The 20,242-nt window shown below is 42.4% G+C and overlaps 1 protein-coding gene across 3 annotated transcripts in view; it reads right to left on the bottom strand.

Moving 5' to 3' along the window:
- Nucleotides 1-2,093: 2,093 nt before the first annotated feature.
- ORC1 (origin recognition complex subunit 1) overlaps nucleotides 2,094-20,242 on the bottom strand; it is a 35,510-nt gene continuing 17,361 nt past the window's right edge. For all 3 annotated transcript variants that reach the window (XM_020869561.2, XM_070468155.1, XM_020869554.2), the window contains 10 exons: nucleotides 19,007-19,202; nucleotides 13,678-13,775; nucleotides 12,801-12,902; nucleotides 12,225-12,396; nucleotides 11,430-11,537; nucleotides 11,018-11,167; nucleotides 10,213-10,332; nucleotides 5,574-5,743; nucleotides 4,529-4,616; nucleotides 2,094-2,729 (listed from right to left, as the gene is read on the bottom strand). In XM_020869561.2, the coding sequence (XP_020725220.2) occupies nucleotides 2,535-2,729; nucleotides 4,529-4,616; nucleotides 5,574-5,743; nucleotides 10,213-10,332; nucleotides 11,018-11,167; nucleotides 11,430-11,537; nucleotides 12,225-12,396; nucleotides 12,801-12,902; nucleotides 13,678-13,775; nucleotides 19,007-19,202 (1,399 nt within the window). In that variant the 3' untranslated portion in view covers nucleotides 2,094-2,534. The remainder of the gene's footprint in view (nucleotides 2,730-4,528; nucleotides 4,617-5,573; nucleotides 5,744-10,212; nucleotides 10,333-11,017; nucleotides 11,168-11,429; nucleotides 11,538-12,224; nucleotides 12,397-12,800; nucleotides 12,903-13,677; nucleotides 13,776-19,006; nucleotides 19,203-20,242) is intronic.

Raw genomic sequence — 20,242 nt, 5'->3', positions numbered from 1 at the left:
AACTTCTGAATTATCTTCCAGTTTCCTTGGACAAAGAGCTTTTCCACCTCCTTTTTGGTGATTTCTCCGAGAAAGAGACTGTCTTTACTATTTTATATTTTTAAAAACTCAGCTTAAAAAAAAAAAAAAAAAACTTAGCTTTTCTTCTTGGCATACCGTTTGGCATGCAGGATCTTAGTTCCTTGATCAGGGATCCATCCAGTACCGCTGCAGTGGAAGTGGAGTCTTAAGCACTGAACCATCGGGGAATTCCCCATCTTTATTGTTTTAAAATGGGAATTTCAGGGAATTCCTGGCGGTTCAGAGGTTAAGACTCCCGGCTCTCACTGCAGAGGGCCCAGGTTTGGTGCGGCAACCAAGATCCCACAAGCCACACGGGGTAGCCAAGAAAAAAAAGTGTTAGAAGTAAATAAAGTGGAAATTTCACTCCTGTATTTCTTTTCATTAAATTTGAATGATAAATATTTAAGACGTTCAAAAATGTACATTTAACATTCGCTAGAATGCAAGCTACTTAAAGGCAGTTTTTGTGCTTTAAGTTATCTAGAGCAGTGCATGGTACATAGTAGGCACTCAACGGTTTCTATTTCTCGTGTGAGTTAAATACATAGGCACTTACCTCAAGTTTGAGAAATATAGTTGAAGCCACCTGTCCACCTCTCATGTTGCAACCCTTTCCCAAAGAGATATCCACTCTCCTGATTTTGGTGTTTATTATTCCTGAGCATTACTATTGCTAGTAGGCATATTGTACTATGTATGTGCACATCCTTAAACAGCCGGTAGTATTTTTTTGCTAGCTTTAACATTGTATCATTATCACTGCCTGCACATATTTTAAACTCCTTTTTATACTCAACCTTGGTTTTAAGCTTCATCCATTGATCTTACTTTTCATTTCTGTATGGTGTCTCATAGTATGAAAATAATTCACTTTTCCAATGGCTTGCCATTACAGTGCTATGGATGTTCTTATACATTCCTTGTGTATATGTATGTTTCTCTAGGGTGTATTTCTAGCAGTGGAATTGCTGGCTAATAGGATTTTATAGACTAAAAATTACCAAATCATCTCCAATGCAGTTGTCTTAGTTTACACTTAGATCAATGAGGCATTTGGGTTCTAATTGTTCTATGTTACCATGGAAAGATTTTTTTAATAGATATGAAAGTGTTTTGACTTGCAGGTGTTTCTAATTTGTTGGCCATTCATGTTTCTTACTCTGTGGATGCCTTATTTACCCATTTTCCCTTTTTCTTATTGTAACATACTTTATTCTGATACCCTTAGTCCATTGCATGCGGTTTTAAATATATGCATGTGTATTAGTTGCAGATGTTATATTTCACTCAGTGCCTTATCATGATTCTCCTAAGAACACAGACATTCTTCTACACAACCACAATGATTTGTCACACTCATAAAACTTGACATTTACATAATCCTATTACCTAGTATGACGTATAGTATAGTCCATAATAATGCTTATAACTGTATTAATGTCTTAAATCCATGACCCAAAGTCCTCACATCTGTTTAGCTCTTTAGCTCTTTTTATTAGGTAAATTTTTATTTACCTGATACTTTTTTTTATTGGTAGGTTCACAGCAAACATTTCTGGCAGGACTATGACATGGATGATGTGTTTTCCTCGGTACCTGACATCAGGTTTTTAGATGTCAGTTTGTTCAGTTGTTGGTTTATCAGAATTAACTTGCAAAGTTACACAAAAAACCCTACCAAGATTTTAATCGGAATTTATTTATATTTAGAGATTAATTCTATCTCTTTATTATTAATAGATTTATTCCTAGCTTCCTTAATTTTTTGTGCCATCTAAGTAATTTTTAAAGATTTTTTATGATAGATGGTACCTTTTAAAAAATTCCATTTTTTACTTATTTGTTGCTAGGGATTATTTATTACTGATATTATTTCCAACAGTTCTTTTTTATACACTAAGTATGTTACACCCACATTGTTCAAAAGTTAAAAGAAACATAATGACGTACAGTGAAAGACTTCTTCTAGCCCTGAATGTAGCCATCTCAGAGGCAACCAATATAACTAATTCTTTACTCTCTTGGAACTATTTTTTTTTATAAACAGTATTTATTTATTTGGCTGTGATGGATCTTACATGTAGGATCTAGTTTCTCGACCAGGGATCAAATCCAGGCCCACGGAGTCCTAGCCACTGGACCACCACGGAAGTCCCCTGGAACTATTTTATATAGATACAGTAATTATATTTATATACATGGTATGTTACCATTAAATAAATGGCAGGGCTACTAACAGAAATAAAAGCCAGAGAGAGGGACTACTGTAGGAAGAACGGTGTGTGGTTTTACAATTTGATATTTATAATGACTGTAAAACTTCCCAAACACCCTGGAAAAAGTAAATGATTTAATGGAAAACCCCAAAATACATGACAGCCATTCCATACTTTGCTACAATGATTCCATGTGCTTAGAAAAGGAAATAGGGCTCCTTCAAAACAGATCACAGTCCTTCCTTGTGAAGCCCTTCACTCCTCTTTCAGAGCATACAGCACATCATCCTGGCTGACGTTGAGCCGCACCCGAAGGAGCACGTCATTCCTGCTAGGCTCCACGAGGAGGAGACGGCAGGCACCCAGGCGAGAGCACACCGCCATCGTCTCTGACATGGTGGGGTACGGGAGGCCCTCCATCCTGCACAGTGCCACGTGTTGAATGTATACCTGAAACAAAAAGCAAACCTGAGGTCAGCTAGTCAGAAAGGTAGTCCTGGGTCTGTATCCAATCATTATTTCTTCTTTTGGGAAACTGAGACACTTCTTCTCCAGGATACTCAGGACCCCAGAAGGGAACCAAGGGGTGTCCCACTGCGATGAAAAACAGGGACAGAACGTAGTATTGGCCTCAGGATCAGAAAATAGCAGGTCTGAACCCTGGTTCTACCAATTACCTAAATAAGCAAACTGGGCCAGTTATTTCACTTTTTAAGCTTCAGTTTTATCTATTAAATATATGATATTCCTCATGAGTTAATAGATATGAAATGCCTAGTAACTGTCACAGCTGTACAAACAGTACTCATCTCCAGGGGCTGATGGGTCCAATTGAGATTGTCATAATTCAAGTCAAATTTTGCTATACGGGCATATTTTCTTGGCAGAAACAGTGAGCAGGTGCCAAGGTATGACCCTTGGAAGAGTCAAAAGTCCAGAGAGAATACAAGACACTCTGTGCAGAAGAGCTATCTCAGGCTTTAGAAAACCAGTAACAGGCAAAACATGATTAGCAACTAAATATTTAAAAATTGAACTTAGGTCTTCCCTGGTGGTCCAGGGAAGAGTCCACCTGCCAATGCAGGGGACATGGGTTTGATCCCTGGTTCAGAAAGATTCCCCCTGCCTCAGGGCAGCTAAGCCCAGGCAACGCAACTACTGAGCCTGCAAACCTACAGCCTGTGCTCTGCAGCAGAAGCAGCTACCACAATGAGGAGCCGAGCACCGCAACAACGAGGAGCCCCTGCTGGCCACAAGAGAAAACCCAAGAGGAGCAGCAAAGACCCAGGGCAGCCAAACATACATAAATGAAGAAAAGCTGGAAGGAAATGTTTTCCTGACGTCTCTATTTATCTAAAACATACTCATACACACAGACATACAGACTGCTGGGTATTTACTCAAACATCTTTGATAATTCATCTTCAAAGGCAGCCCAGTACCCATGCACACCAGTTTCAAACAAACCTCGCCTCCGCCAGTGCCTAGCAACCAACTTAGAACTGGTGCAGACCAGGGGAATCGGACTGTTTAATTAAAACAGAGCATAGCGAAGGCCTGAGGCAGGTGTTGATGCGATGTGATTTCTACCCAGTGCTTTGAATGTCAAAGTGAAGAAATTCAACGAAGCACAGGTAAATGGCAGGAGTAACTATGACTCTCTTCAGATAGCCAAAATGCCTTGTCATCTAATTAGTGACTCGCATGAATGGATCAAAGAGATTCCCACTGTCTCTACCTACTATCCATCGAAACCACAGCCAAGGGAATGGGCTTGGCAGAATCAGTGGGGAAAGAAGACCCTATTGAACTTGACTCTAGTGTGGCAAGGTGAAGAGACATGAGAGGTGTAGAATAAGTGGGAGGCCCCCAGCTCACTAAGGCATGAGCCCTAATGATTCCTTTACTTGATATAATTGAAATTATGCTCAGAGCATTTGGGCTGCTCTTTGTGATTTGTTTTTAAACAAGGGTCATTCTGAGAGCCATGCCTCCCACTATACCATAAGCTGTATCGGGGAAGTAACTTTTGTTCATCTGTGAATCTTCCACTCGCATAAAAGTATCTGGCACATAGTAAAGCTTCAGTCTCATATACAGAAATCATTTGCTGTAAGTCTCTTCTCATGCAATACAATATGGCTTTATTTTCAATATACCAGCTCAATAAAAATGAGCTGGTTTGATATTCCCACATATTTTAAAGGCACCAGACCAAATCTAGGATTTTTGAAAAACGGATCAATCACCTGTTGAAATGTTGCTTCCTCCAATCCTGATCGCCGGAACTCTGCAAGGACGGCTCTCAAGAAGCTCTGTTCCAGAATGGAGGAATTTCTTAAAAGAAAACGAGGAAATGTGAATTCTCCAAAGTGGCTGCACAGTAAGTCCCCTACATGTGAACCTTCGAAGATACGAACGTGCATCTGATTCCAGCAAGGAACCAGAACCTATGCCATCAACCTGAGGGTGAGGGAAGTGGCAGCTTGCCCTCCGTCTCCTATTGCTGATGATCCTACCATCTCCCACCTCCTTTCCCCGTTCTAGTCAGTAACTCTTCTTGCCTGTTCACTGGTTGCCAGCTCCTGTATGCCAGGTGTTGAACTGTACTATATACTTCTGTAAGATGAAAAAATGTTTTCCTTATTTTGTGGTGTTGTTTTTTATGTATTATTTATGTGAAAATATAAGCCTATTACAGTACAGTACTATATAGCCAATTGTGCTAGTTGGGTACCTAGGCTAACTTTGTTGGACTTATGAATGCACTCTCAGAACGGAACTCATTTGTATGTAGGGGACTTCCTGTATCACCAACCTGGAGAAAAGTCAAATAAAGATATTCTGTGTCTTTAGAGAAGAGACAGGAAAAAACTTGGAGCTGTTTCCTCCTATGTTCCTATATTATTTGGCAAGAATTCCCCTTCCCCCCCAAAGTCTCAAAATGATATGAAAAATACCACTTTGGAAGTGTGGGAACACAGCAAGTTTATGTGGACATGTACCAGCACTCTCATTACATGGCTGAGTACATCATTCAAAGTTAGAGAATAGCTACTTCGATCTTATTTCCACAGCACTTTACTTCACAAACACCTATAGTGTAACTCAATATATCATACTAGGATTACATTTCTGTCTCTCTGACTAGACTATGCCCCTTAAGAAAAAGAACAGCATTGTCAGTAAACGTATGTTGAATGAGTAAAAGCTGTGAAAGGAAAACATGCTTCTATGGCCCTCTTCAGTGGTCCTCCGAGGGAGGTTGAGAGTCAGGAGGCAGAAGGGTCTTACTTGATGGCAGTGATATATGATGATGAAAACATCTCATCTATGGCTTCTAGTAAATGGGCTGTAGTGACCAGGCCAGGGGAGTCGGGCTTCTGGCAGGAGAACTCACAGATCTCTGTGGCACGCCTACAAATGTCCAGGCAGCGTCGTGCATCTCCAGAGAGGGCTGCTACCTACAAGAGGCAATATTTTATTCCTTGAGGTCCCCTTGTCCTCTCAACCCATGAGAAAAACCAACTGATTCTGTGTTCAGCTAAAAAGGAAAGGTAGGGGGACTTTCCTGGTGGTCCAGTGGTTAAGACTTCACCTTCCGATGCATGAGGTGAGTGTTTGATCCCTGGTCAGGGAGTTAAGATCCCACATGTCTCTTGGGCATGGAACAGAAGCAACATTGCAACAAACTCAATAAAGACGAATGGACTTAAGCCTGAAATTAAGTACTTAGCCGTTACTGGGAAGCTGGTGGGAGCCCAGATACGCTGTAAATTATTATACTATGTCTGGAACTCTTCCCCCAGTCCACACCTTTGTCTTGGCTTTACAGATAATTCCAGAATGGAAAAGGCAGAAATTCTCAGCTGTATTTAATAATAGAGAAATGAAAAAATCTACAAGAAGAGACCCTTGGCCCAAGATTATTATTGAACCATCTGGAAAAACAAGCATCTGTTCCTTGCATAAAGAGAAAAAGCCAAAAGACTGAAGTGGAGCCTATTTTGCCACAGCCTGAGGCTCATAGCACGTGGTGAATTTTGGAAACCAACTGGCCAATGGCTAAATGAACCAGAATCAAGAGGGAAGGAAGCCATGCAACTGGAGGACCCAGAGGAATCCGTGATTAGATGAGTCAGACCAATCCCCCACGCCAACGGCTGTACTCTTGTGCCTGCCCTTCCCTGTGCGCTGGGGCTGAGGGCCTCCTGGGCTCCCTTCACGGGGAGGCCTGTACTCTCTCCCGAGGTGACAGAGGCGGGCACTTGCATTTTAAATTGCACTGAGGGAACTCTTGGACTCAGCACTGTCTGCAGGGACCTCTGTCTCTGCATCCCCAGTGCTTGCCAGCAACGCCGTCATTTGCCTAACAACTTCTGCAGGCGATGACATCCTGTCTGACGGTATCCCAAAAGAACTATTTTCTTCCAAAATTTATACAACATCAAGTTTAAAAAAGCAAACTGTAGGGATTTCTCTGGTGGTCCAGTGGCTAAAACTCTGTGCTCCCAATGCAGGGAGCCCGGGAGTCCATCTCTGCTCGGGGAACTAGATCCCACATGCCACAACTAAATGTGCACATGTTGCAACTAAAGATCCTGTGTGCTACAGCTAAAGAGGCAGCAAAACCAAATAAACAAATAAATATTGAAACAAATCAAAAATAAAGTGATAACATTAAAAAATACAAAAGCAAATTATATAGGTATATACACATACACCAAACTAGGACATTAAAAAGTTATTTCTGGGAAGTGGATTATAGGAGTTTTTATGTTTTCTATTTCTGTTTTCAGAATTCAACTATAAGACATTCAAATACTTTTGGGTCACTTTTTCAGTGACCCAAGACAGAAATATGAACAGCAGTGTATGTTATTCCCTCCTTCTAATCCCCTATATTCAGCTGGTGAGGATGTCCTGGGGGGGGGGGTTTCCTATCTTTCCTCCTTTCCTCATGTGAAGCAGCTCCATACAGTGGATAATAGCAGGGACTCAAGGGGCTGCTGCAGATGTCTAGAATCAGAGTGGGCAGAGGACCCTGGGAAGCAAGAAAACACCCAAAGCAGCTCCCCTCCAAGGGCCTGAGTCTTGGTGACTATAAGCACTCTTTCTAACTGCTGCTGGTGTGAGGGAGTCAAAAGAAAAAGCTGGGGACACCAAACATGGAATCTAAGAAGACCTTGCATAAACTTGGGGTCCGAACACCACCACACCCCCAGGATGAGGGTGAATGAGACTCTTCATGCAGAAGGGATGGTAAGAAAAATGGCCTGTGTGACTTTGGTGTTGGGAGGGGGTCTAATGGGAAAAAAATCCTGAGTCTTTGCAACCACAAGCCCTCATGTGGATCTGCAGTCCAAATTCATGTTGTATCCCCTAAATACTCTCAGTGGAGAATTTTGTTTAAAAATGGTCCCAGTTGGCAGTGCCCCTCAGTAACTTACAGAAGCGCAAAACGAACTAAATGAATTCAAGTTCAACCCAGGCCTCAATCAACTTCCAGATAAAGCTCTAAGGAGCAAAAACACAAAAAACAAGCAAACGAGGCCATATAGACGTGGCCTTGTTTATAGAAGTGATAGAAGTAAACTCACAAAGACGTCAGATATCATAACTACAAGATAAACAATATAGGTTTTTTTTTTTTTTATGTTAAGAAACAAAAGAGAGGTTTGAAATTACAGGCAAGAGTTTTGGGTAAAAACAGCAGCCAAATTTGAAGCCTTCTGAAACATTATTTAAAGACCAAGAACCCTAAATAAGCAAGCAACTGGAGAGCAGTAAACAGTATAATTCTGCAAGTTAGAAAGAGGTGGCAGGGTAGTAGTGGTTGACTTAGCTGACTAGAAAGCCCAGTCCTAAATCAGTAGTGAGGAATCCAAGAACAAACCTAAAGCTACACTAAAAATCTTCAAAACACTCAAATTGTTAGTGGTACTGGAACTGGGGGTAAAGGGGGAACTTTGTCTAAAACGAGGGGGACTGGTTGAAAGTTAAGAAACTGATGCCCTGGATTAGGAGTCAGCACACTATGGCCTGCCATGTTTTTGTAAATAAAGTTTTACTGGAATACAGCTTTGCACATTTGTTTATGTGGCTGCTTTCACAATTTAAGGGCAGGACTGAATAGTGGTAACAGACCATTATGGCCCACAAAACCAGAGGGATGGGATGGGGAGGGAGTTGGGAGGGGGGTTCAGGATGAGGAACACATGTACACCCATGGCGGATTCAAGTCAATGTATGGCAAAACCAATACAATGTTGTAAAGTAAAATAAATAAACAATTAAAAAAAAAACACAAAAGTTTGTTGACTCTTGCCTAGGCCTCCCCCGCATTTCATGCTGTTGGGTGAACATTAGAGCAACGTTCTGTGAGAAAATGTTGTGCCTTGGTAATCTGTGCTATTTCCATAAAACGCTCTGCCCTGGAGATTATCCCACTTACACCATAGCAGGAGACCAGAAATTTATTCTCAAGCAAAGATAAACAAAGTTGATCAACCTGGAACACTAGCAATTGTTGCAGAGAAGGGTTTGTCCCTTACTAAATATAGACAGTTACTATTTGCATACTGAATTTAAAGACCTCCACCCTCCCTGACTCCAGCCCACCTCCCCTGGTCAAAGGAAGAAAACAACCTCAAATAAGTAGGATGGTGCATAAAGGGCCCACTCAGAGGGGAAAGAACTTGTAGAAACTGTATGACTGCCGGGGTAGAACTGATGCTTTTGAACTGTGGTGCTGGAGAAGACTCTTGAGAGTCCCTTGGACTGCAAGGAGATCAAAGCAGTCCATCCTAAAGGAAATCAGTCCTGAATATTCATTGGAAGGACTGATGCTGAAGCTCCAAAACTGTGGCCACCTGATGCGAAGAACTGACTCATTGGAAAAGACCCTGATGCTGGGAAAGATTGAAGGCAGGAGGAGAAGGGGAAACAGAGGATGAGATGGTTGGATGCTATCACCGATGCGATGGACATGAGTTTGAGCAAGCTCTGGGAACTGGTGATGTACAGGGAAGCCTGCTGTGCTGCAGTCCATGGGTTCGCAAAGAGTAGGACACGACTGAGCAACTGAACTGAACTGAGGGGTGGAGAAACTCTACCCAAGAGAGGGTAGAGAGTAACTTTGAGGCTGTCTCTCCTGGAAAGCATAGCTTGGAGATAAACACCATATCTGGCTCTCCACTAACCCTAATACTTAACAGAGTGCCCAGCTCTGAGCACATGTTATAGACATGTGTTGCTGCTATTGCCATTCAGAATTTACATTGTTTCTGGCAAGAAACTAGAAATAAGTTTACAATTCTTTTAAGTGCTGAAATACTGTGGCTGTGTGATTTCTTTTGTTCAGCCCCAGGTAGACATTTAACCTGCTTTGTTCCTCAGCAGCCTTGGAGAAGTCTTAGTGGAATCTCAGTTGGCATTCTCCCAGTGGGTCTCAAGTGGGAGAATGCCACACATCATACCCACCACAGAGCATGCACCCTGCTAGGCACATTACAGACATGGTCTCATTTAATTCCCACAATGACCCTATGACATAGCTATTTTTCAGAAGAAAACTGGAGCCCAGAAGTTTTAAAGTAACTTTTCTATAACTGGCCACACACCTATTAGAGTCAGAATTCAAACCAGGTTTGTCTACCTCATTGACTATGTCGCCTTTCTAATTATACAAAGCACTCTGAATCAATTAATCTTTATATATATATAAGCCCATCATACTCAGAGCCTTTTAATAATTAATCATACCTTAAGCTTAAGGAATTTTTCAGAATTTTGTTTCTATTTTCTGGAATTTGTTTTTACAGGACTTCCTAATTTTTTCTTCACCTCCAGAGCACCCAGCCTAGGGCCTGGCATGGGCAGGTGGTCAGCAAACACTGTCAGTGTGGCTAGGGGCTCCCCAAAGGCGACTTACCTTCCTGGCTACCAGCTGGATGGTATCATCCTCAAAAGCCTTTACATGTCTGAGTCGGGACATTAGGATCTGCTGCAGCTGGCTGTGAGTATAGGGCTGGAAGGACATCCTGGTTAGACCCTGGTGAGTCAAGACGACAGAGGAACAAGTTCATGGATTTCCCACTCGGACAGTCCTGGTGGAAAGCCACTTGCAAATCCCCCAAACCAAGTCTCAGATAACAATTTACACATTTCATCCCAGGACTACCACTGCTTCCAGCTCCTTTTGTTACTGACAATGGCCCGTGGGACCCTGTAGGGCAGTAGTTCTCAACGATTTTTCCATTTAGCTTAAAAGAAACTTTTATTCTACAGGAATCATTTACTAGTAGATCTGAGCAGAGGTGCTCTCATTAGAGCTGGAGGGAGGATCTTCGGCTCTACAACATCGGCTGAGCTTCTGGTTTCACTTCTGCTGAACCACAGGTTCACAAGGCCAGAGACCGGGTCTGCCCTGTTCACTGCCATATTCCGTGCATCTAACACTGCCTGCCAAGGGGTAAGCACTTAAATATTTTTTTTTTAAATAATTAAACCTTTAGTGCTCTGTGCAGTTTGAGTACAGAGGTAGTAGAACCCCAAGAAGATACATTTGCAGAAAACCATGCAATGGTGACATATTTAATTCTAATGTAGAAATTATCAGAATTTCAGAAATCACATTTCTTACTTTTCCCCATCTATTTTAGATCCTATGTATTCATTTTTGCAGAACTCCTTGGCCCAGCTTTGGGACTACAAGAACAGCTTGAGAATGGCCCTACCAGTCGGCTGGACACCCGGTTCATCATGATGCGCTCTGGCAGGTCCATGGTGTTAGCAATGGTCAGGACCACAAGGCGGGCCTCCTTGTGAGTGGGCCAGTCAAAGAGATTGTACATTACATCTTGTTTCTGGGTCCACAAAAGGTCAAGCTGCCAGGAATGGAGAGAGATACAGGGTCAACCACAGAGAATGAGCCGGGACCCCAGAGAGAAGCCGGTTACCGCTGCTTTAGCAGCATGTGCTAAAGGTCACACCACCTGAGCAGCAAGGATGTCGATGGACACATGCCCCTCCCCACCAGAGAATGTGCCCAAGTGAAGGAGAAGGGAGCCAGGACTTCCCTCCTGCCTTGTGTCTGCTCCCGAACCTCAGTCAAGAGCCACTCCGGTCCTCCCGAGGGCGCCTTCTTACCTCATCCACAAGCAGCACGGTGGTTTCCTGAGAGGACCCTTTAGTGCAGAATCGCTTAGCCAGCAGTTCTGCTGCATGGTTAGCTGTTGCCCTTTTACCTGTCAGCTTCTGCAGTGCGGGGGGAAAAGAATGGGTGTGGTACACTGTAAGGATTTGACTCCCCTTTTAAGAGTTTAAAGTTAAATCTGCCTGTAGAGGAAGCTATTTAGCCTGAGGACTTCAGTATCCTACCTTCTGCCTTCCACCGGGAGGAGAAGAGATGGACACAAGAGACATAAATTGTGTCTGAAAAGCACATGAGCCACAGGCCAATCCCAGAAGCCCCTCCAGAATCATCACTGCATGACTGGACATTACTTCTTCCAGGACAGCAGCTAGTGAGTCAAAGACTGAGACTCAAATTCCAGCCTACCCTTTTCCAGTTTACTGCCATGCCTGCTGTATACAAATGGTTTTCACCCTCCTGGTTAAGTACTAGCTCCCAGACTTCAAGGTCCTTGAGAGCATGAATTCTGCCTTCTTTGCCCTTTCTACTGCTACACATTACGGCAAGTTCAAAACATGTTATATGCACAAAACTAAGTAAACCTTTCCCTTTTCACGTGCCACCCAGAAACTGTATTTTCCAAAAAGCCCAAATTGGAATTCCCTGGCAATCCAGTGGCTGAGACTCTCTGCATGAGGGCCTGGGCTGAATCCCTGCTTGGGGAACTAGGATCCTGCAAGCTGCTTGACCAAAAAAAACACCCCAAACCAAAACAAAATAAACAAGAAGGCCCAACCAGCTCTGCTCACCTGCAAGATCTGCACGTAGACTTGGTGGGGTTCTGTCAGCTTCATGCCGTTGACCTCAATGTATTGAAAGGGAGGAACGTCACTGTCTTGGGCTGCCTGCTGCAGGCAGCGTATCACCTCATGCACAGTGGCAGTCTTCCCTGTCCCAGGGACCCCGGAGATGTACATGCACCTGGGGCAAGAGGAGAAGACCCCGGGCTAGGTCTGTGTAGCTGTGTCACACTATCATCAGTTATGAGTATGAGAATGTATGCTGAAGGAAGGACAGAGACCCCTGAAATGTGGAGGTGGGAGGCGTAAGGGTCATTTTTAGAAGCTGATCAGAGCAGGACCTGTTTATATACAGTCACTCATTCCATAGGCAACGCTGTATGCAAAATGCCTCCCCAAAAAGGCCAGAGTTATTTTCTATGTAAGACAAAATTTCTATAGAAATACTCTGATAACAAAAGCTGCTTCAGCAATGAGCTTGCCTGTTTTTCCAACACTAAGGAAAGACTGCTTGCTTGAACTGCACCTATGGTGGTGCACTAGCAGGGGCCTCCTGACCATTCTGCCTCCCTCAACACAACTCACCCTCCAGTGTGGTCAAGGAGTTTGCTTTCCACAAAGTTGTAAATATCTTGGAATTCCTGCTCCCGACAGGGAAGAGACTCAGGTACAGCAGAAACATGCAACCTACAGTGGTGATAAATGACGGAAAAGGAGGACATTAGAAACAATTTACTATCAACTCCATAATAAAGGAAAAGACTTATCTATAGTTTCTACTGGAAACCTTAATCACAAATCCACGGGAATGCCTTCATTCTTAAACCTCTTCATTTGGCCCTTCTCCACCCAGACAAATTACCCAGTTCAGTGGTTCTAATCAAGAGTACGTATTACTTGGGAGCTTTCCCCAGATCATGTGGGTAGACCTCATCTCACATGAGATTATGATTCAGCTGATTTCTGGCAGTATCTAGGCTTACCTACTTTTAAAAAGTCCCCACAAAGTTCTAAAACCTACTGCAACTGAGAAGCAGTGTCATGACCTTCCATCTGCACTGCAGACTCCTCCCAGGATTCATCCACGGTGGCTCACGCAGACACTGCTTGAGAGATTTCTCCTTTCTAAACATGCACCTTCATTTTACCCTCTACCTTTATTACTGGGCTTCCCTGATAGCTCAGTTGGTAAAGAATCCACCTGCAATGCAGGAGACCCCGGTTGGATTCCTGGGTCGGGAAGATCTGCTGGAGAAGAGATAGGCTACCCACTCCAGTATTCTGGCCTGGAGAATTCCATGGACTGTATAGTCCATGGGGTGGCAAGGAGTCAGACACGACTGAGCGACTTTCACTTTCTCTGGTATTATATACACAACGACTACAAAGTACTGCCACTTCACATGAATAAAAGCAGAGGTCTGTTTCGGCCTATCCAAAAGGGGCCCCAGAGCGGCGTCACCTTAGCCGGGCCTCCTCCAGCATGTTGGTGGGCTCCTGGGCAGCCAGGTTTCGGCTGCGGATCCGGGGAGTGGCATCACGTGGTGTTCTGGGCTCAGGCTGTGTTCAAAAGAGGACAATTTGGATAATCAACAAGGACCTCCTGTATAGCACAGGGAACTCTACTCAATATTCTGTAATAACCTACATGGGAAAAGAATCTGAAAAACCGTGGATCTATGTTATGTATATAACTGAATCACTTTGCTTTACACCTGAAATGAACACAGCATTGTAAATCACCGATACTCCAAAATAAAATAAAGATTTTTAAAAGAGAGAGAACATATTTTTGAAGGGAAAAACAAAGCAAACTGCATCCAGGATGTATCAGCAAATCTGATTGTGATGATCTGATAAAAGGAAGAGAGGTAGTGAGTCAATTCCTCTTAGTATCTTCCTGTATAAAGTACCAAGATTCTCCCTTTCTTCCCTCACATCACACATACATTTTGTTCACAGTCCAAACAATTTCTTATTTCTAATTTACATATAGTATTAGGATCTGAAAACACTGTCAGTCTGACTCAATGAAACTATGAGCCATGCCATGTAGGGCCACACAAGACAGATAGGTCATGGTGGAGAGTTCTGACAAATGTGGTCCACTGGAGAAGGGAATGGCAAACCACTTCAGTATTCCTGCCGTGAGGAACCCATGAACAGTATGAAAAGGCAAAAAGAGAGGACACAGAAAGGTGAACTCCCCTGGTTGGTAGGTACCCAATATGCTACTGGAGATCAGTGGAGAAACAACTCCAGAAAGAATGAAGAGACACAGCCAAAGCAAAAACAACACCCACTTGTGGATGTGACTGGTGATGGAAGTAAAGTCCGATGCTGTAAAGAACAATATTGCATAGGAACCTGGAATGTTAGATCCATGAATCAAGGCAAATTGGAAGTGGTCAAACAGAAGATGGCAAGAGTGAACATTGACATTTTAGGAATCAGCGAACTAAAATGGAATGGAATGGATGAATTTAACTCAGATGACCATTATATCTACTACTGTGGGCAAGAATCCCTTAAAAGAAATGGCGTAGCCATCATAGTCAACAAAAGAGTCTGAAATGCAGTACTTGGATGCAATCTCAAAAATGACAGAATGATCTCTGTTCATTTCCAAGGCAAACCATTCAATATCACAGTAATCCAAGCCTATGCCCCAACCAGTAATGCTAAAGTTGAACGGTTCTATGAACCTACAAGACCTTCTAGAACTAACACCCAAAAAAGATGTCCTTTTCATTATAGGGGAATGGAATGCAAAAGTAGGAAGTCAAGAAATACCTGGAGTAACAAGCAAATTTGGCCTTGGAGTACAGAATGTTAAGCAGGGCAAAGGCTAACAGAGTTTTGCCAAGAGAATGCACCGGTCATAGCAAACACCCTCTTCCAACAACACAAGAGAAGACTCTACACATGGACATCACCAGATGGTCAATACTGAAATCAGATTGATTATATTCTTTGCAGCCAAAGACAGAGAAGTTCTATACAGTCAGCAAAAACAAGACCGGGAGCTGACTGTGGCTCATATCATGAACTCCTTATTGCCAAATTCAGACTTAAATTGAAAAAAGTGGGGAAAACCACTAGACCATTCAGGTATGACCTAAATCAAAGCCCTTACGATTATACAGTGGAAGTGAGAAATAGATTCAAGGGATTAGATCTGACAGACAGAGTGCCTGAAGAACTATGGATGGAGGTTCATGACATTGTACAGGAGGCAGTGATCAAGACCATCCCCAAGAAAAAGAAATGCAAAAAGGCAAAATGGTTGTCAGAGGAGGCCTTACAAATAGCCGTGAAAAGAAGAAAAGCGAAAGGCTAAGGAGAAAAGGAAAGATATACTCATTTGAATGCAGAGTTCCAAAGAATAGCAAGGAGAGATAAGAAAGCCTTCCTCAGTCATCAATGCAAAGAAATAGAGGAAAACAATAGAATGGGAAAGACTAGAGATCTCTTCAAGAAAATTAGAGATATCAAGGAAACATTTCATGAAAAGATGGGCACAATAAAGGAAAGAAATGGTATGGACCTAAGAGAAACAGAAGATATTAAGAAGGGGTGGCAAGAATACACAGAAGAACTGCACAAAAAAGATCTTCGTGACCCAGATAATCACAATGGTGTGATCACTCACCTAGAGCCAGACATCCTGGAATGTGAAGTCAAGTGGGCCTTACGAAGCATCACTACAAAAAAGTTAGTGGAGATGACGGAAGTCCAGTTAAGCTATTTCAAATCCTAAAAGACGATGCTGTGAAAGCGCTGCACTCAATATGCCAGCACATTTGGAAAACTCAGCAGCAGCCACAGGACTGGAAAAGATCAGTTTTCATTCCAATCCCAAAGAAAGGCAATGTCAAAGAATGCTCAACTACCACATAATTGCACTCATGTCACAATTCTCCAAGCCAGGCTTCAACAGTACATGAACTGTGAACTTCCAGATGTCCGAGCTGGTTTTAGAAAAGGCAGAGGAACCAGAGGTCAAATTGCCAACATCCACTGGATCACTGAAAAAGCAAGAGAGTTCCAGAGAAACATCTACTTCTGCTTTATTGACTATGCCAAAGCCTTTGACTGTGTGGATCACAACAAGCTGGAAAATTCTTCAAGAGATGAGAATACCGGACCATCTGACCTGTCTCTTGAGAAATCTGTATGCAGGTCATGAAGCAACTGGACATGGAAAAACAGACTGGTTCCAAATCAGGAAAGGAGTACGTCAAAGCTGTATATTGTCACCCTGCTTATTTAACTTATATGCAGAATACATCATGAGAAATACTGGGCTGGATGAAGCACAAGCTGGAATCAAGATTGCTGGGAGAAATATCAATAACCTCAGATATGCAGATGACATCACCCTCATGGCAGAAAGTAAAGAACTAAAGAGCCTCTTGATGAAAGTGAAAGAGAGTGGAAACATTGGCTTAAAACTCAACATTCAGAAAACTAAGATCATGGCAACTAGTCCCATTACTTCATGGCAAATAATGGGGAAACTGGAAACAGTGACAGACTTTATTTTTTTGGGCTCCAAAATCACTGCAGATGGTGACTGCAGCCATGAAATTAAAAGACGCTTGCTCCTTGGAAGAAAAGTTATGACCAAAAAGAGGCAACATATTAAAAAGCAGAGACATCATTACTTTGCCAACAAAGGTCCATCTAGTCAAAGCTATGGTTTTTCCAGTAGTCATGTATGGATGTGAGAGTTGGACTATAAAGAAAGCTGAGTGCCAAAGAATTGATGCTTTTAAACTGTGGTGTTGGAGAAGACTCTTGTGAGTCCCTTGGACTGCAAGGAGATCCAACCAGTCCATCCTAAAGAAATCAGTCCTGAATCTTCATTGGAAGGGCTGATGCTAAAACTGAAGCTCTAATACTTTGGCCACCTGACGTGAAGAACGGAGTCACTTGAAAAGACCCTGATGCTGGGAAAGATTGAATGCGGGAGGAGAAGGGGACATCAGAGGATGAGATCGTTGGATAGCATCACCAACTCACTGGACATGTGCTTGAGTAGACTCCAGGAGTTGGTGATGGACAGGGAGGCCTGGTGTGCTGCAGTCCATGGGGTCACAAAGAGTCAGACATGGCTGAGTGACCGAACTGAACTGAAGTGACGAAGGAATGAATAAAAGTACGGATTATATACTTCTTCAAATAAACTTATCTTAAAAGAAAGAAAAATATTAAGAAATCCTAAATACTCTGTCCCGATAAGGGTAGAGTAGGAGGCATAAACTAGGTTTGATTCATAAGATCCTCCTCTGTTCCACCCCCATGAGTTGCATTTACTGATTAAAATTTTAAAAATCATCCCTAAGAAAAAAAGATTCTCCTTTAGACTTTTTTGAAAATATGGCCAATCTTTAGTTCAGAATTTCCACAATTCACTACATAGTACCCAGAGAAACCTCCCCAGATTTTTCTACTCTAGACCCCAGGGTCACTGTTCAGCTTAGGCCAACAGCCCTATTTTACTATTCTGTTCCTTGCCATTGGCTCACTAGAGCAGGCCTGCTACCCAGCAGTATCCATAGGGTTTTCGCAAAGCACTCCCTTTTATGGGGGCGTTTCACCTACCAACCCTCTGCTTCCAGCCAAGCTATAAAGTGACAGTCTCTGCACCTCTTCTCAAAAGCAGAGAAGCACTTAAGACTCAAATCAGCTTTATTAACTTGGAGAAAACAGGAAAATATTAACAAAACCTTGCTGAGAAGGTATTTTTTTTAAAAAGGCTGTCCTCTGACCTTTTTTATTATGCTAAAGAGGGCCCCCCACACCCTAAATCCATTCTTCTGTGTGGGACTCAGAAAATGGAATCAAACCAGAGCTATTCCCTTATATAAGATTGCCTGGTCTCCAAAGGTAATCTATTGCAGAGGTCCCCAACCTCCAGGATCTAATGCTTGATGACTGGAGGTGGAGCTTACATAATAATAATAGAAATAAAGTGCACAATAAGTGTGATGTGCCTGAATCATCCCTAAATCCACACACCCCCTCCCCAACCCAGTCCATGGAAAAACTGTCTTCCATGAAACCAGTCCATGGTGCCAAAAAGGTTGGGGGCTGCTGAATTGGATTTCTTTCCCTAAAGGTCTTTTGTTGATTTCAGCCCAAGCTCAATCACATTTTTCTTGATATGGAGAAATAGAGATCAGCTTTAGAAAAAAGCCTCCTAATAAGGCATTTCTAATTTGCTCTAAGGAACAAGATGCTTTATGAAGAAAAGTTTCCTAATATACTAAGTCTCCTGGAAGGTCACAATAACATAAGTTAAAGGCCCTGAGAAGTCATGTGACAGTGAAACCAATTTAACTTTGTTTAATCCAAACATTTTTCAAACATATCTGAACACAGTAGGACCCTCTTTTCTCAACAGCTTTCAGTGTTCTGCTCAATTTCACACAAAGCAGGCAGACGTCCCCATTTTCAGTCCGAGGGTTCACTTGGAACCTTTCCTCCATGAATACACAGGCACACTATTCAATATTCTTTAATAACCTATATGGGAAAAGAATCTGAAAAAGAACTGATATATGCATAGCTGAATCAACTGGCTATACACCTGAAATGTTGTAAATCCACTACACCCTCCCTCCGCAAAAAAGAAGCTTTCCTCTACGAATATTCCAAGTGGCATAGCTTTAAATTTGAGAGACATGTTCTCAAAATCCAGCTGTTACTAGTTGTGTGACTTCAGTCATCACAATTTCTAAATTAAGAGAGGAGCTTCACTGGCAATAAACCCAAAAGAACCTTACAGTTTTCTTTGGTGTCTTGGAGGGGGTCTGTAAGGATGACTTCATGGAAGAGTGCAGGTTCCTGGACACACTGTTGGGTGTTCTCCTCGAAAGCGGGGTTGTGGAAGCCTCTTCCTCCTCACTGTCACAGTCTGAAATCTCGGCTGCTGGCAGAAACTCTTCATCATTTTGGTCACTTTTACTGTTACCTAAAAACCTGAACGGCAGGACATGTTATTTTCTGATATTCAGTGTGTGAAGTCTAAATAAGCTCCTAACAGGTCAGTGTGGACACGAGTATTGCAGTCTCTCCTGCAACTGAGCAATATCAGATGTGCTCCAGTTCTTGAGCCCTTGCTACTGAGAAGCTCTGCTAAGGGCTTTATTTATATTATTTCATTAAACCCATCAACAACTTTGTGACTTGTATATTACTCCCCATTTTACAGATGAGGAATCCACAGCTTAGAAAGGTTAAGTAATCTTCCCAAGGTTACACAGATAGTATTAGGTTGATGAAAAAGTAACTTCAGTTTTGCACTGGTGAACTTTGCTGTTTGATATTGTAATACATTCTTAAATACATGTGGTTATGCTATACATCATCTTAATGCGTATTTGTTGCTTTATGTTTTTTTGCTAATGACATTACTTGCTGTTTATATTTATTTTAGACTAGGGAAATGATGTTAGACAAAAGGCAAATTCAACCAATTTTCTTATTTGAGTTCAAAATGGCTTGTACTTGCTGAGTTGTGTCTGATTCTTTGTGACCCCATGGACTGTAGCCTACCGGGCTCCTCTCTCCATGGAATTCTCCAGACAAGAATACTGGAGTGGGTAGCCATTCCTTTCTCCAGGGGATGTTCCCGACCCAGGGATCAAACCTGAGTGTCCTGCATGCATTTGCAGGCAGATCCTTTACCATCTGAATCACCAGGAAAGCCCCTCATCGAAGCTGATCCTCTTACAACTACACAGTAAGTTGCTGAAGAACTTAACACCGACCTTTCTACATTCTACATTTGGCATTTGAAGCAAATTGGAAAGGTGAAAAAGCTTGACACCTGGGTGCCTCATGAGCTGACCACAAATTTAAAAAATTGTCATTTTGAAGTGTCGCCTCTTATTCTACGCAACAATGAACGATTTCTCAATTGGATTGTGACATACAATGAAAAGTGGATTTTATATGACAACTGGCGACAACCAGCTCAGAGGTTGGACCAAGAAGCTCCAAAGCACTTCCCAAAACCA

Source organism: Odocoileus virginianus, chromosome 5, assembly GCF_023699985.2.
Source record: "Odocoileus virginianus isolate 20LAN1187 ecotype Illinois chromosome 5, Ovbor_1.2, whole genome shotgun sequence".
Classification (NCBI taxonomy): Eukaryota; Metazoa; Chordata; class Mammalia; order Artiodactyla; family Cervidae; genus Odocoileus; species Odocoileus virginianus.
The sequence above is the reverse complement of the archived record's forward strand: the minus strand, read 5'-3'. Positions and strand labels throughout refer to the sequence as shown.